This window comes from Callorhinus ursinus, unplaced genomic scaffold (assembly GCF_003265705.2).
Source record: "Callorhinus ursinus isolate GAN/ISIS: 27379988/994484 unplaced genomic scaffold, GSC_fseal_2.0 scaffold5, whole genome shotgun sequence".
Taxonomy (NCBI): domain Eukaryota; kingdom Metazoa; phylum Chordata; class Mammalia; order Carnivora; family Otariidae; genus Callorhinus; species Callorhinus ursinus.
In genome coordinates this window covers 34,852,169-34,869,236 of record NW_027397067.1, presented here as the reverse complement: position 1 = coordinate 34,869,236, position 17,068 = coordinate 34,852,169, and the positions used below count along the sequence as shown (strand labels likewise).

General features: G+C 37.1%; 1 protein-coding gene across 1 annotated transcript in view; it reads left to right on the top strand.

Annotated features, from left to right (window-relative positions):
- Positions 1-16,582, top strand: part of CNGB3 (cyclic nucleotide gated channel subunit beta 3) — a 136,778-nt gene extending 120,196 nt beyond the window's left edge. Inside the window, exons 16-18 of the mRNA XM_025870561.1 lie at positions 13,460-13,606; positions 14,013-14,184; positions 16,322-16,582. Coding sequence (XP_025726346.1) covers positions 13,460-13,606; positions 14,013-14,184; positions 16,322-16,582 — 580 coding nt within the window. The remainder of the gene's footprint in view (positions 1-13,459; positions 13,607-14,012; positions 14,185-16,321) is intronic.
- Positions 16,583-17,068: the final 486 nt, after the last annotated feature.

Sequence of the window (17,068 nt, the reverse complement as noted above, 5' to 3'; positions counted from 1 at the left end):
AGAAAGAAAGAAAGAAAGAAAGAAAGAAAGAAAGAAAGAAAATATTCATAAAAAAGGCTTGAGGTTACCAGAGGCAGAGGGTGGGGGGAGGAGAAATTGGAGGAAGGTGGTCAAAAGGTACAAAGGTCAAAAGGTTATAAGATAAATAGCTACTAGGGCTGTAATGTACAACATGACTATAGCTGACACTGCTGTATAATAGATAGGAAAGTAAAGAGTAAATCCTAAGAGCTCCCATCACAAGAAAAATTTTTTCCTTTTTTCCTTTTTCTTTCTTTTCTTTTTATTGTATTTATAGGAGCAGATGAATGTTAGTTAAACCTACTATAGTAACCATTTTATGATATATGTAAATCAAATCATCATGCAGTATGCCTTAAATTTATACAGTGATACATGTCAATTGTTTCTCAATAAAACTGGAATTAAAAAAACTATACAATAAATAATGATTTTCATTGATATCCCACCTCTTTCCAAAAAGAATTTGTAGGTGTATTCAGTAATTTTTAGTTAATTAGTTCACTGTGATTTATAAAAACAAGTGAAATTTATAATGTGAAGTGCCTCAAAGAAGGCCATGCATGACATGGTAAACAAGAATGGCCAACAAGAAACAATTGCCTCCCTGAAGAGCCTTACAAACAGATAAGACAAGGAAACAAAAGATTCCAATACCAGGTGATGAAATGTTATGGATTACATCCAAAGATGGAGTATACACAGGATCTTACAGAGTACAAGGCTTCAAAATGACCAGTGTATCCCTTGGATTTGGCAATTACCTGAGCTTATTGGGAACTGAAGGAAGACATTTCAGTGCTCCTCAAATGGCACATGCAGACAATAATGTGTGCAGAAAGGTCAATCCCGGTAGTCCCTACTGTAGGATCTGTAAATGATTATTCACATAATGCCTATAGTGGTTTCATGGTGGTCCTCACAAAGATATATCCATGCCCTACCCCCGGAACCTATGAATGTAACCTTACTTGGAAAAAAACACAAAAAAACAAAAAAGGCTCTTTACAGATATAATTAAGTTAAGGATCTCAAGATAAGATCATTCTTAATTATCTGGATGAGCCCTATATCAAATGACAAGTATCCTCACATGAGACAGAAGAGGAAAAGACACAGATGCAGGGGGAAGAGGGAAAGGCCATCTGAAGACCAAGGCAGAAATTGGAATTATGTAGCCACAGCCAGGGAATTCCTGAAGCCACCAGCAGCTGAAAGAGGCAAGAAAAGATTCTTCCCTAGATTCTTTGGAGGGAGCCCAGCCTTGCCAATACCTTGATTTGGGACTTCGGCCTCCAGAATTGTGAGAGAATGCATTTCTATTGTTGTAAGTCACTGGTTTTGTGGCCATTTGTTAAAGCAGCCCTAGGAAACAAATACCAAACTCTTTAAAATGTTAACTTTAAAATTTTTACTGGGGACAAAAGGTTTGCTTAACACCTCCCTCTGCTCACCCTACATGGCCAGTGCACCTCTGAGACCTATCAATCTTACCTCCTTGATATGTTTCCGATCATTTGCATCTTACCATCTCCATTGTTCCTGCTTTGGTCCAAACCACCTCCACCTCTCACTGGACAACTGCAATGGCCTACTCTGCATTTCCCACTCCAATATCTACATCTTCGGCAGTCCAGTCTCCACTCTGCAGCCAGAGGGACCCTTTGGAAACACAGATATGATCGTGTCCCTCTTCTTCTGCTTAAAACAATTTAATACTTTTATAATGTTTTTAGGAATAAGAACAAAGTTCTTATCCTGGCCTACAAGGTCCTACAGAGGCTAGCCACTGCCCACCTCTCTACTTCACATTGCATCTCAGTCTTGTGCTCTCTTTAATTCAGACTTCAGTTACCTGAATATGCCACATGCCATATGGCCATGGGGAGTTTTTCACACATGCTGTTACCTCTGTCTGGACATTTTCCCATCTCCTTTACTTAATCTCAGTTCTTTCAGAATTTCCTATATTCTTTACTATAGGGACATCCCAGTTCTCTTTGCTATATGCTCTGTCAGACTATATTCCTTTCTTTCTGAGAACTTATCTTTGTAATTAAGCCCTCATTGGTGCATTTATTTCTTTGATGTCTTTCTTTCTCACTAAATTGTGGGCACCAGGACTATTGTGTATGGCTGTTCAGTTGTGCTCTGCATCAAGATGACCAGTGAGGGACCATATTCCACTCCTGAGTCATGATCTCTTCTATTGTGCTCTTCTTCACGCACAGGTACTCTTTACTTTGCAAATGGGAACGATTTTCTGGCCCAGCTTTGCACCCACAGGACTACATGTGCCCAGAGAAGCTACATTTTTCTATTTTGCACAAAGGCACAGGTTTCCGGGGACAATAACGGACACCACATTTGGTTTGTTCTGCACTCAATTCCCAGCCCTTAGGGCAGTGCTTGGCCCACATAGTAGCTAATAAATAGTTATTCAATAAATAAGTGAATGTAATTATCTTTCTATCTTTGCAAATGTACTAATACACATTCATTTTTGTCATGAATATGCATATTCAGCCTTGTGCCCTTTTAGTTAATTTTTAAGAATAGCACGCTGTGTTCATCTTTATAAAATTACTTTACTTTTATTTCTTTGAGGTTTATTCCCAAAAGTGAAATAACTAGGTCAAAAGGTAGAAACATTTCTATAATTCTTGTAATATATGGGCAGATTATTTTCCAGAAAAATTGAATCAATTTACAATACAACATGCGATGTATAGCTATTTTTCCCTAACGTCACTGGCTTTATTATTCTCATTGGTTTTGCATTTTAATAGGTTGTTTTAATTTGCATTTCTCTAAATAGTGCCTGGAAAATAATAGGTCAGCAATAAATATTTTCTAAATGAATTAATTTTCTATGGACCTATTTATTTTCATAAATGTGATCATTTATTTACCTTCTGTATTTCTTTTTTCATCACCCTTTTTTCATCATATATAGCAGGTTATTGAGTAGAATTTAGGCATTGATGTATTCTTATATATTTTAAATAATGTGGTTTTCATTTAAAATATTTAAATTCTGACATTTCATCAATTTTATTGGTCAAATCACCCATTCTGAGAAAGCTTTTTTGATATTTACCTTGTATCATAGTGAAAAGCCCAAAAATTTTGAAAAATAATTCTAAACCTCTTTTTCCCTCTACACCATGTTTGCCTATGTATTTTCACTACATCCTTTTGTAGACCATCTCTTTGATTGTGTAGCGCCTTTTTGTTTAGAGCAAAAAGCAAACCTCATCTAAGTTTCACAGTATTCCTGTAAACAACTATATTTTCAGTACCATCGTTAAAACATGTATCCACATATCCTAAGGACACCTCCTAAAGTAACTTTGTCCAGTGTCTCTAATTCTATGAAAATCAAGGTTCCTTACCAACATTTGGAACAGCAGGAAGAGAGTCAAGATTCTGACAGACTTTGGCATAGTTTATCATGCCAGCCTGACTGGCTTCCTCCCTTATTTTTTCTAATGTCCATGGGCAAGTAAATATGTGTCATTAAAATAATACCAATGACTTCACTGGCAGCACTAGAGTTCAAGTGTGAAAAAAAGGTCTCTTGATTAGTCAGCTCCGGTCTTACATTTGAATTTCAACAATGAAACTCATAGTTTTGTTTTTGAATAAGTCACTTCCCTGATTCTGGACCTCAGTGATTCTGTCAGTAGGTATTAGGTAAGAACCTACATCACCAGACTGACATGGTCATTAATATATGTCATTGTTAGCTATTCTGACTCCAAAGAAACGCTTAATAAGCTAGTATATAGTTTGTTGGATATGGTATTTTCTAACCAGAGTATCAATCGCAGAGTATTCTCCCGAACACTTGAAAGTATATAGGTAAAAAGGGCATGGAATAAAATGTACATGTTATTCTTTTTTTCCTCTCCACATCCTTAGAATTTTTACCTAGATTCTTCATTGTTCAGCTAGTTCAACTCTATTTTCAAGAACCGCTAGGGGGAGAAGGGCTTTGTGTTTTGTATATGTGAAATCTAAACTCTTGACGAAAATCCACATACACAGATTTTTCTCAAACTACTTTACAAAAAAAAAAAACCCACCAAATTCTAGGTTAACATGTATGCCTTGTATGTATGTATGCCTTGCAGTAGTTTTATGAATATCAAAGTATCTGTAAAGAGCAAGCAGCTTGGGCAGAGGTGACACTAGAACATCTTCTGATATTTGCTCACCTACAAAAGTTTTGTTAGGATTTATTTTTAGTGAAGTGGTAAAAATTTTCAAGCAACAAAGTGTTTTCCAGTAACACTGAAAAGGATAAAAGAATATCTCAGAAAAAGGCTACAGGTGACCTAACCTCCCGCCCTCTAAATATAATCCACTTGGAAATTTGCTTAATGAGAACAGACATTTGAAGTTTTAATCTCTCACTCAGCATTGGATGTGATGCTCTTTCCATCGACAGTATTCAGAGACCGTTTTATTTCTATTCTAGGAAATGATTCTTCTACACGGAAAAAAAATGCTTTTAAACTAGAAATATCTTTATTTTAGGAAACATTCTCATTTTTTTACTTTTAAAGTATTTGCCATTTGGGGTTTTTTTTAAAGATTTATTAATTTATTCTAGAGAGAAAGAGTGCGGGGCAGGGGGGTAGGCAGAGAGAGAATCCCAAGCAGACTCCCTGCTAGCACGGAGCCTGATGCAGGGCTCGATCTCATGACCCTGAGATCATCATCTGAGCTGAAATCAAGAGTCAGATGCTTAGATTGAGCCACCCAGGTGCCCTGCATCTGCCATTTTGAACTGCATTTATCTGTTTAAGAAATCTGTATGGGTTTGCATCCCAGTTCCACAACTTATGAGCTGTGTGACTCTGAGGAAGTTACTCAGCTGAGACTTCATTTCTTCATCAGTCAAAATGGATTAATAAAAAAATATAACTACCCCTTAGGATTGGAAAGCATTATATGTATTAATACATAAAAAAGAACTTAGGGGGTGCTTGGGAGGCTCAGTCGGTTAAGGGTCAGACTTTGGGTTCAGCTCAGGTCATGACCTCAGGGTTCTGAAATTGAGCCCCACCTTAGGCTCTGCACTCAGCATGGAGTGTTTGAGATTCTCTTTCTCTCCCTCTCCCTCTGCTCCTCCCCCATTCACACTCTCTTTCTCACTCTCTCTTTCTCCAAAATATATAAATAAATAAAATCTTTAAAAAAAAGAAAACTTAGAAAAATACCTGACTCATAGTAAGCCTTCAAAAATATTAGCTCGTAGTATTACTATATTTGCTAGTCTGACAATCCTCACCCACATTTATCCCATTCTTAGATTATAAACGGTTTATGGGCAGATGTTAATCATCTGTATAGCCCCAGAACTTAGCATCATATCTAGCTCATTATGGAGTATGGTACTTCTACAAACTCCTATTTTATCTCTAATTTTTTTTTTCTTTTCAATTTATACAGTGAATTCCTCATATTCTCCCACATGATAGGCCTCTAAGGTATAATGTTCTGTACAATATCAAACTCATATAGAAACACTCTTTATCAAAAGTCCAACTGAGAAAGGCAATGTTTAAGAGGGATTATTTGTTCTCTGTATATTCTAGATACAACAAAGAGAGGGCAAGTTACCTGGAAAGCATCATACTGATGCCCCTCCTCACCTACAGAATTATTCTCACTAAACTGGACTTGGAGTGAAACACAGCCTTTAATGAGGACCATATCACAGTTTTAGCAAACTTATTTTTGCATCTATCATAAAAATATGAGGATGATGTTCACCATTTACATGTAGTCACTCTAGTAAGCCCTTCAAGAGACATTTTTATCTTTCTTAAAGCTAAGAATTCATCCACTTTTGAGATATAAAAGACTAAGAGTCAAATTTGAAACCCTCTTATGGCAAAGTTTTCATTTGTATATGAATCCCATTTATGTCTCCATTCTTGTTTTTCTTTTGCTCTTCCATTCAATTTATGCCCAATTTATACCCCTCTACGTTCTACTTATCTGTGTGAATGCTTTCTGGATATGCTAGCTCTGCTAAAAAGGGCTGTGCAGGCTGTGCACTGCACAAGTCCAGGGAGCTCCAGTCACATAGTCTATGTATGCAGTGCACAATTTATGATGCCATATGTGGCAACTCTGGAAAAAAGCTGAGAATGAATGACAGACTGGGGACTATATCAATATTTTAGCTCTCAGTGATTTATATATATCACATATATGTATATTATATATGCATAATGTGCATATATATGTATATGTGCATGTACACGCATATATGATCTCCATGTCACTATTTATTCCTGACATTTACAGAGTTTTGCACATATAGGTCCTCTCATCCTGAATATACCTTCTCTCTCTGACATTCACACAACTGATTTCACTCACTTATCCACACACTACTGCTGTGTATAGTACCACTAGTACTGTGATGGTTAATTTTATGTGTCAGCTTGACTGGGCTAAGAGGTGCCCAGATAGCTGATAAAACATTGTTTCTGGGTGTGTCTGTGGAGGTGTTTAGGGAAGAGATTAGCATTTGAATAGAGTGAAGAAGATCACCCTCACCAATGCAGGTGGGATCATCCAATCTATTGAGGTACTGAGGTACTGAAAAGGCTAATTTGCGCTCTCTGCTTGAGCTGACACATCCTTCTTCTCCTGCCCTTGGCCATCAGATATCAACACTCTTGGTTCTTGGGCTTTCAGACCTAGACCTGTATTTATCCTATAGGTTTCCCCCTCATCCCCCCAGTCCAATGACACCACCAGCTTTCCTTGGTCTCCAGCTTGCAGATGGCAGATTGTAGGACTTCTCAGTCTCCATAACAATTCCCATAATAAATCTCTTCTTATGGATTCCAAATATCTCCTTTCTGTATATATCCTATTTGTTCTGTTTTTCTGGAGAACTCCAAGTAATACAAAGTTATATTTATTATTACTTATTACAGTTACATACCACAAATTAGGGTTTAAAATTTTTCAGCCAGGAATTTTACCTAATAGTGCCTTCTTCATAATTAAATTATCAGTAGTCTATAAACACCTATTTCTCCCTAAAGATAATCAGATACTTATAGTAGGTAGTAAAAGATGGCCTTGTTTCCTAAAAGAGTGATTAAGTAACCTGCTTAGAAATGCACATAATAAATGGTAGAGTTATCTGGTTCCAAAGTCTGTATTCTTTCCAAAAAACCATACTAGACTTCAATAATTCTTCTTTTGCCATACTTTAACTCACTGCATTGAATACATGGTAGGTGCTTAATAAATACTTACATGATTGGAGTGAAAATCAAAAAGGTCTTTAAGTTATTGTCTAAGGTCACAGCACACAGAGGTGGATCTAAAATTAGAATCCATTCCTTTTTTTCCTGGGCCATTGCTCTATTCGCTATTTTTTGACCTGCAGACACTTATCATTAACCTCAACTATTTATCCTCTAATACATGCTTTCAGAAACTATATAAGGTTGGGAATATTTAGGGATCTTCTTACTAAGCTATTTAATGCATGAAACTTTCCATTGGTAGAATGCTGGAGAAGCATTTTTTGGACAGAAGAAAAAAAAGAGGCTATTTTAAACGTTGCTGAGAGAGTTTGGGCAAAATCCATCTGGCAAACAGACTATTTCTTCCGTTCAAAAACTCATCAAGCACTCTAAACGTGTAACCTGTAGGCAAGTTTAATTAAAGCTTGAGAAATCTCAAAATAACCTGACATTTAAATATGTTATTTCCGCTCTGCTCTCATTGTCTGACACACACAGAGACAGTCTTAGGCCCAAATTAAGCTTCCCAGTGCCATCTAGCCCTGCCTAACTACTGGATTACCCTGTGCACAAGACAACAGGAATGTAAATGAAATAGGCTCATTCTATCATTGTCCTTCAAATACCAACATCCATTTCATAGAGAGACAAGTAAGAAGATAGGAAGTTGGATGGATGGATAGATAAATAAATAGATAGGCAGGCAGATAAGGTAAAATTCATTCCTCTTCCTTAAAAAAAAAAAAAAAAGAATGTGAAAGCAAAGCTTGTCTTGGGAAGAACCTCAGGAGAGGACTAAAGAATAAGTTTTTGGGGGGTTGCCTGGGTGGTTCAGCAGTTAAGTGTCCAGCTCAGGTCATGATCTCAGGGTCATGAGATTGAGCCCCATGTCAGGCTCTGAGCTGGGTGTGGAGCATGCTTAAGAGTCTCCCCCTCCCTCTGTCTCTCTGCCCCTTTCTCTTGAAAGAAAGAAAGAAAGAAAGAGAGAGAGAGAGAGAGAAAGAAAGAGAAAAAAAGAAAAAAAGAAAGAAAGAAAGGAAGGAAGGAAGGAAGGAAGGAAGGAAGGAAGGAAGGAAGGAAGGAAGGAAGGAAGGAAGAAAAAAGTGTTTTTGCCATGGAACAAGAAATTTAAAATGTGAAATCACCAAACAAAATAAGTAGACATTAACATGGTCAACATTTATGGATTCCAAATATCTACTTTCTGTCTTGAGGGAGAAATTTCATTTTTAAGTGGCCTGGATAGTCCTGGACCTAAGTTTAATAAGAAGTGCTGGTAAGAGGCCCTGTTTGATTCCTTAAGGTGGCCTAACATTAGGATTTTTTCCTCTTTTTTTCTGCCTTATCTGGTTTCAACTGAGCATTCAACTCTCCTCTCTTAGTATGTCAATTATACTTCTTTTAAAGACATTTTAGTGGTAGCCCTAGAGTTTGGGATATACATTTTCAACTAATCTAAGTCTACCTCCACAAAACACTACCTACAGAGCAAGAGCCTTACACAATATTCCCAATTCTTCTGTAGCAGCCCTTTAAGACATTGATGTCATTTATTTCATTTATCCATTTGCTATAATCACCCAAAGCATTACTACTTTATTATTTAAAGTTATTTTTTAGATCAATTAAGAATAAGAAAAACAAAGATTTTGGGCACCAGGGTGGCTCAGTTGGTTAAGCGACTGCCTTCGGCTCAGGTCATGATCCTGGAGTCCCGGGATCGAGTCCCATATCGGGCTCCCTGCTCAGCGGGGAGTCTGCTTCTCCCTCTGACCCTCTTCCCTCTTGTGTTCTGTCTCTCATTCTCTCTCTCTTAAATAAATAAATAAAATCTTTAAAAAAAAGAAAAACAAAGATTTTAGTTTTATTTTACCTCTATTTATTGCTTCTCCAATGTCCTTCCCCTTTTTATGTAGACCTGAATTTCTAACCTACATTATTTTCTTTCTTCCTGCGGAACTTCTTTCAACATTTTTGCAGGGTAGGTGAACAAATGTTGAATTCCCTCTGCTTTTATTTTTCTAAGAAAATCTCTGTCCTTTTTCACCTTGGAAGGGTAATTTCACTGTACATAGAATTCTAGCTTGCTGATTTTCTTTCTTGTTTTTTTTACTATTTTTATTGAAATACATAATTGGCATATAATATTGTGTAAGTTTTAGGTGTACAACATATTGGTTTTATAAATTCATATATATTGCAATATGATTACCACCACTGCATTAGCTAAGCTCTATCATGTCACATAATTATAATTTCTTCTTTGTGGTGAGAACAATTATGATCTAATCTGTTAGGAACGTCAACACTATATTTCACTCCCCTCTCTTCTTACTTGCATGGCTTCTCATGACAAGTCTGCTGATTATTATCCTTGTTCCTCTTATGGGTGTTTTGTGCCAATCTAAACCTACCAATGTTGTGGTTGGACTGGCCCTTTTGGTTTTTATAAAGACTGTAAGATACTGGGGCACCTGGGTGGTTCAGTTGGTTAAGTGTCTGCCTTCAGCTCAGGTCATGATCTTAGGGTTCTGGGATCAAGCCCCACTACAGGCTCCCTACTCAGCAAGGAGCCTGCTTTCCCTCTCCCTCTGCCACTCCCCCTGCTTGTACTCTCACTTTCTCTCTCTGTCGAATAAATAAAATCTTAAAAAAAAAATTATAAGATGCCCTTCAGCAACAATCATCAGGAAACCTTAAAAATATATAGATTTATTACTTACAAGACCTCAAAAATCACACAGCCCACCTGGGGCCACACAGCGAGGTCACAGAGAAAGAGTGCACAGGCCTGGGGTTCTGTTTTTATTGGGGTTGAGAATGGGGGCCTAGGATTTTGTGGGCTCACTCTTTATTGGTGAATTTAAAACATAAGAGCAGGAATTTAAAGTATGAGAAGTGAAAAAAACAAGCTAGCCCAATGGTCAGTTATCAATCAAGATCTCTAAAACAAAGGAGCCTCAGTGGGGTAAGGCAGCCTGGCTCTTTATATAATTGGGTGGCTAGCAATGTGTTTAATTAAGGTCGGCATCTTTGAAGTGGATGCCTCTTTGAAATGGCAATCAAGCTTAGGTCAGGCACTTGGATTTCAAAAAAAAGGAATAAAACACAACTGTCAGGGGTAGGTATTTATTGTGTGTGGTAGTCTCGGAGCTTCCTGGATCTGTGGTTTAGTGTCTGTCATTAATTTTGGAAATTCCTTGGCCATGATTACTTCAAGTATTTTTTATAATATTAAAGAATGTTGTATGCTATGTATATATTTTCTGTATATGTACACACAGTAGATACATGTCTATTTATACTTTTTGAGAAATTGTCCTACAGTTTTTGATGTTTGGGAGCAGGTTGTTGAGGTTTTTTTCATTCTTTTTTTCTCTTTGCATTTTAGTTTGGGAACTTTCTCCTGACCTATCTTCAAGCTCATCTATCTTCTTGGCCATGTTGCAGTCCACTGATGAGCCCAGCAAAGTTATTCTTCATCTGTTACAGTGTTTTTGATTTCTAATCTTTCCTTTTGAATTGTCTTAGAATTTCTTTCTCTCTCCTTTCATTTCCCATCCAAATATTCTTATATGATGTCTACTTTTTCCATTAGATCCTTTAACATATTAATCATAGTCATTTTAAATTCTCTGAGCATTTCAATATCTGTGTCATATCTCAGTCTGGTTCTAGTGCTTTCTTTGTCTCACAAGGCTATGTTTTTCTTGTTTATTTTAGTGTGCTTTATAATTTTTTGTTGGAAGTTGTACTTGATGTAATTGCTAATAGGAACTGAGGCAGATAGGTCTTTAGCGTGAGGTTTTATGTTAATCTGGCTAGGAGTTGGGACTGTGTTTAATGTTTGCTGTAGCTCTAGGTGCCAGAACTTCCAAATTTCTTTAAAATGCCCCTGTTTCTATCTCCCCTTTTGACTTTGGCCTTCCCTAAGTACACTTCCTCAGAGAAAGTCTGCATCCTGCAGTTATAATCCACTGTTATTACACAAGAGCCCCATTGATACAATGATAAGATATGAGGGAGATCTATAATCTTATAATTAAATCTCAGTCTTTTAGTGGATCTGTGCCTGGGATGTGACCTTTACAAGTGTTTCTTGGCTTCCCATCCCCCTTAAGTAAGACAGGAAGGCTAAAGGGGTCTGGGATGGGAGAAACACTTTTCCTTCAGGTGGTATGGGGTTCTGATAGTCTTTTTGCCTAGATAGCAGCCCTTTGTTATGGAGAACAAATAAGCTCTGGGTGTATTTTATGATAATTAATCATTCCCTTCCACTGCCAGAGCCACAAGCAGATCTTTATTGGCTGTTAATCTTGAGAACATGGTGGGTTTCTCAAGGATAAACCCATACAGGTATCAGTTTCCCCATAATTGTGACCCCTGAGAGTTTCTTGACAATCCACTGTCACCCTAATAGTTTGTCAAAATTACCATTTAAATGTTTGAACCAGTTATAGCTCCAGGCCTTCTGTTTCAGGTAAGTAGGTCTGGCTGTGGCTTTCTGGATTCACCTATCTCTCCACATTTGGGTGGGAGTTTACCGTGTCCTCAATTCTCTGACAGATCCAAGAAAAGTTATTGGTTTCCAGTTTGTTCCAGGTTTTTTTTTTTTATAACAAGAACAAAAGTGACAACTTTTAAGCTCTTTACATGTGAGAGCTGAAACCCTGAGTTAGTTTCTTATCAATTAACAGCCAGTCATAATGTTCGTTTTTCTGCAACAGTCAGAGAAGCTCATATTGTCTAATACAAATCTTTAGGCATAGGACCCATGCAACTTCTCACACATCATTGCCCCCCAAAGGCAGGGCTGTGAAAGTATGAACATTCCTATTGCCAACTTGCTTTCTCTGTTCTTTCTATCCCTAGAGATTGTGTTTTTATTAATGTGAGCCTTCTCTTTCACACACACATACACATACACACACACGAAGGAAAAAAACACAACTATTTTCTCCTAACTGGTTGACTCCAAGAGATTAAATACATTGTGTTACCTTGGCAATGCAGAGCTTGTAGTGTTTTTTTTTTTAAACATTTAAATTTGTTTTTTCTTGTCTTGGTTTTATATACCAACCCTTATTTTCCAGATTATTGGTGAATGATATAATTTTTAACCATTTTTTAAATTCATTTGTATGTTCATTTATTCACCAACTACTTATTGGTCACTTCCCAAATACAAATGCCTAGCTATATCTCTAAGAGATATAAAGCCCAGAATTCACTGACATTTGAAGTGGGAAGTTGTATGTGAATGACTATACTACAGAGCAGTTTACAATATTGAGAAATGAGATGATTTGGGAGTTAAGTAGGAGAAGAGATTCGATTCACCAGATATAACCAGGACATCATTAAGATTTGATGTCAGGGCTGTATCAGACAGGGCCCAGGCAGAAAACAGAAGGTACACTCAAACAAGGTAATTTAATAAATGAATTATTGACAGAAGTCAATAGAAGGAAATTGCAAGAAAAATCTAAGTGTATCCAACAAGGGATGGTAATGCATCCTGAAGCTAGCAATAGCAAGGGAGTTTTCTACAGCTAGGCCTAAAGGAGAGGGCACATTACCAGAACCAAGAAAGAGCTGTGGGAGTCATACTTCTAGAAGATGACCACCTGTGAAGCTGTGAATTTTAGTAAAGAACTGTGGCTACTGCTAACCTAAGGCCTAGCAAAGAGTGAACAGAGGAATAAATGTTCCAACACCACACTCCTCCTGCTTTCCAGTTTCTTAGTGATAGTTCCCATTAGCTACACTCAAATGAAAGTCAGAGGACAAGCCTATGGAGGTCAGTTTTCTGGGGAGCAAAGAGGATGGGGAAGATGAAAAGTGAATCTGGAGGAGCAAATAGAGGATACCCTGTCCAAAGAGACTATGAGCTTCTGGAATCTGGAATGGAGATTCTCATGGGGCACTGATGGCTACAAGTCCTTCATGTGAGATGGGAATTTAATACAAAACATGTTGAAACCTATTACCACTTCCATCACCACATCTAACTTCCTCCATACAATCATCTGAACTCTCACCTTCACCTTTCCAAAGGAGTATAAATGGTTAAAATATTTGATACCTATTTTTAAAAAATCTTGGTAGAAGAGTGAAACTGGTGGTAAAGATTCACTTTTCTCCTCTTTTAGCCTTCTAGCAGCAAGAGGAGGAAATCGTCGAACTGCCAATGTGGTAGCCCATGGGTTTGCCAATCTTTTAACTCTGGATAAAAAGACCTTCCAACAAATTCTAGTGCATTATCCAGATTCTGAAAAGCTCCTCAAGAAGAAAGCCAGGTATGACCTTTAAAACCCCATTAGAGATTGAGCAGTGATAAACTTTCTCCATGAGGTGCATTTAACGAACAACTGTTTGTGCAACAATCCATTGAAAACTTCACAGATTAGGAGAAATCTTAGTGTCTGGTAGGTTTTTCCAGAATTCTTATAGTACTATCTAAAGTAGCCTTTCTCGGGCGCCTGGGTGGCTCAGTTGGTTAAGCAACTGCCTTTGGCTCAGGTCATGATCCTGGAGTCCCGGGATCGAGTCCCACATCGGGCTCCCTGCTCAGCAGGGAGTCTGCTTCTCCCTCTGACCCTCTTCCCTCCTGTGCTCTCTATCTCTCATTCTCTCTCTCTCAAATAAATAAATCAAATCTTTAAAAAAATTAAAAAATAAAGTAGCCTTTTCTTCTATCCACAGTGTGCTTCTAAAGAAGGCTCCAGCCACAGAGGCAACCTCTCCAAGAAAAGGACTTGCCTTTCTCCTTCCACCAAAACAAGAGATACCTAAAATGTTTAAAGCTTTCCTGGGAGGCACAGGAAAAGCAGGACTTACAAGACTACTCAAATTGAAGAGAGAACAAACCATTCAGGTAATAAGACAGAGTGGACAGAGGGCTGTAACAGACCACTGGACTAAGTTTACCCAGACAAGCTTCTACTTTAATTCTTTTCAGACACTGGGATAGTTTGGATGTATCTAATGTGACTATTTACTACTTTATTTATAGCAAATTATTATTATCTAAACTGTATCCTCAAATATCATTACATTTAATCTCTGTTGTTTATTATAGATGTTTTTAATACATATGTATACACAAATATATTCAACTCTCATTATTTGTACATTCTGTATATTTGCATAGCTACCTACTTACAGAAATTTCTTTGTAAACCCGAAGTCAGTACTCAATGTAGTCATTTGCAAACATACTTATGTTCAAAGCAGTGAAAAGTTTAAGTTGCCCAATGCACATGCTCCCAGCTGAAGATGAATAAGAAGACACTCTACCTTCTTATTTCAGTTCTCACACTGTAAAAAAATGACCTTTTCATGGTCTATTTAAGTGCAATGTTTTTCTCATATTTGTACTGCATAGAGCTGAAGTGTTGTCTAGTGTTCCTAAGCACAAAAATGCTCTGATGTCCCTTACAGAGAAAAGACATGTGTTAGATAAGCTTCATTCAAGCATGAGTTACAGTGCTATGGGCCATGAGTTCAATATAATGGATCAACGGAATATATTAAATAAATGTCTCTAAACAGAAATACACATAAAACAAGGTTATATATTGATTTGTTGACAAAAATTTGGCCAGAGGCTCATAGGAACCAAATTCTGCATTATCCCTAGGAGCAATGGTTCAGTATTTGCTAATTCTGTGTTTGTGGCAGCTTTATAGAACAAAACTACCAAGAAAAATGAGAATCAATTGCATATGTATAAGCACACATACATACTTATAAATATATAACACATTTTACCAATGAGCCAATAAATATTTTCACAAATATTCTGTCACTTATATATCACAAATGTTAGTAGCCAAAAATAACTTCTTGTTATAGACGAAGAAACTGAGCTCCAGATCAACTTATTTGGATAAGATCACAAAAAGTGACAGAGCAAAAACTATTACCTAGGTACTCAGACTTCTAGGCCTACACTGAGCTGCCTCTCAATTCCTAGAAATTTCAAGATACTCAAATGTTATTATTTTTCTCTCTTGATTTTCGTATTTCTTTGATTCTTGTAATAAGCCTATGAGGACAGATATCAAAAACAGAACAGGGATTCAGGTTTTCTGAATCTAGTCATGTTATCTCTAAAACTGTAAGAAATGGGTGGCTGTGGATCTTTCAGAAGATCGTTAAGCAAATATTATAAATCAGTCACACTCAAGAGACTAAAACTTGCCTCTTCCTTTCCACACAGAAATACTGTGGTGAAAATTAGCAATACAGTATAAACCAAATGCCTCATTTAATCAGCATAGAAGTAATAATTTATGTAAAAGATTAATGGGGTAAAGAAATATGGGTCATTGTATTAAATAAGTTTCTCAATTTTACATGTGCACATTCATACCTTGTACAAACCTCTCTTAAACTGACCTGAAGCATCATCAGTGAAGAGCATAGTATGTTTTTTGCTATGAAATATCTACAGATGATACTAAGCATAATAGTTTCTAAAACCATATAGCTCAAGCACCCATGAGACAAGTGGAAGAGACTGTAAGAGGAAAGAGAGATGAGTTTCTCCCTGAGGTTCTCCCATGAGCTTATGCAGCAGGAAAACCATACTTTCTGTAGTATTTTTATGGCATTTGGTTAACAATTTTTATTAGAAAATAAATATTTAAAATTTCATCTTCCTAAAATAAATAAGTACATATTTTTAAAGCAAAAGCAAGGAATCCTGAGCACTACGTCTAATAATTCAGAGAGCGTGAGGACCAATGGGAAGAAAATTCCTTGTCAGGGACAAAAATGCAATCCAGAATTACTCTGTTAAGTCAAATGTGACAGCTCAGCTTCATTCTTCAGCACATCAGAAAGCTGTCAAATGATGGTCAAATGCAAGGCAGACATGATTGCCACATTAACTTCATTCAGACAGTCTTTGTCTTGGTAGTGATCCTTAGCCATTGTATATTAATCAAAAGACTCCAGTGTCCTTTATTATGATCTCAAAACCAATTCTTTGTAACTGCTTCTTCCAGAAAGCAAGTGAAAATTCCGAAGAAGGAGAGGGTAAAGGAAGAGAACATGAAAATAAAGGAAGAGAGCCATCAGAGAAAACACAGGACAGCTCTGAATGTAGAGCAAATTCTATTACAGCAGAAGAAATGCCCCAGTCAATTAGAAGGGCAGCTTTACCCACAGGAACTACTTGCCAATCCCTCATCATCAGCATGGCTCTTTCTGCAGAGGCTGGGGAAGAGGTTCTGACGATTGAAGTCAAAGAAAAGGCTATGCAATAAATGTCTGATTATCTTTAGATGTAATCTAGCTAATTCCCAAAGAGATTGTACCCAGGATTGTGGCTTAAATTAATGAGGGGAAAAGACCTTGCCAGGACCCTTGAGAAACCATAAACAAATCCCTAGCTTAGTTTCTAGGACTTATCTGAGAGTGTGATCTTACCCAGTAGTAAGAAGATTACTTCAAAACCATCCCTGTTCTCTGTTGTCATTAGTTTTGTGTGATTGGTATTTCTCCTAATTTATATAGTAGGGCTTTTTCTTCCATTCTCTCTTGATCTTTCTTTCTTCTATTTTGATTAGTTTGGTCCTGGCCCTGAAGTGATTAACTTACCTTTTCAATTTGTGTGTGTGTGTTAAAGTCTTGCACGGCACTGTTAGTCTTGGTTAAATGTCCTATGTATATGAATATTACTTCTCACTTGTAGGGGATTATGAGATTTTAATAAAATGTCGAAAGTAAAATATCAGGTGATTTCCATTCAA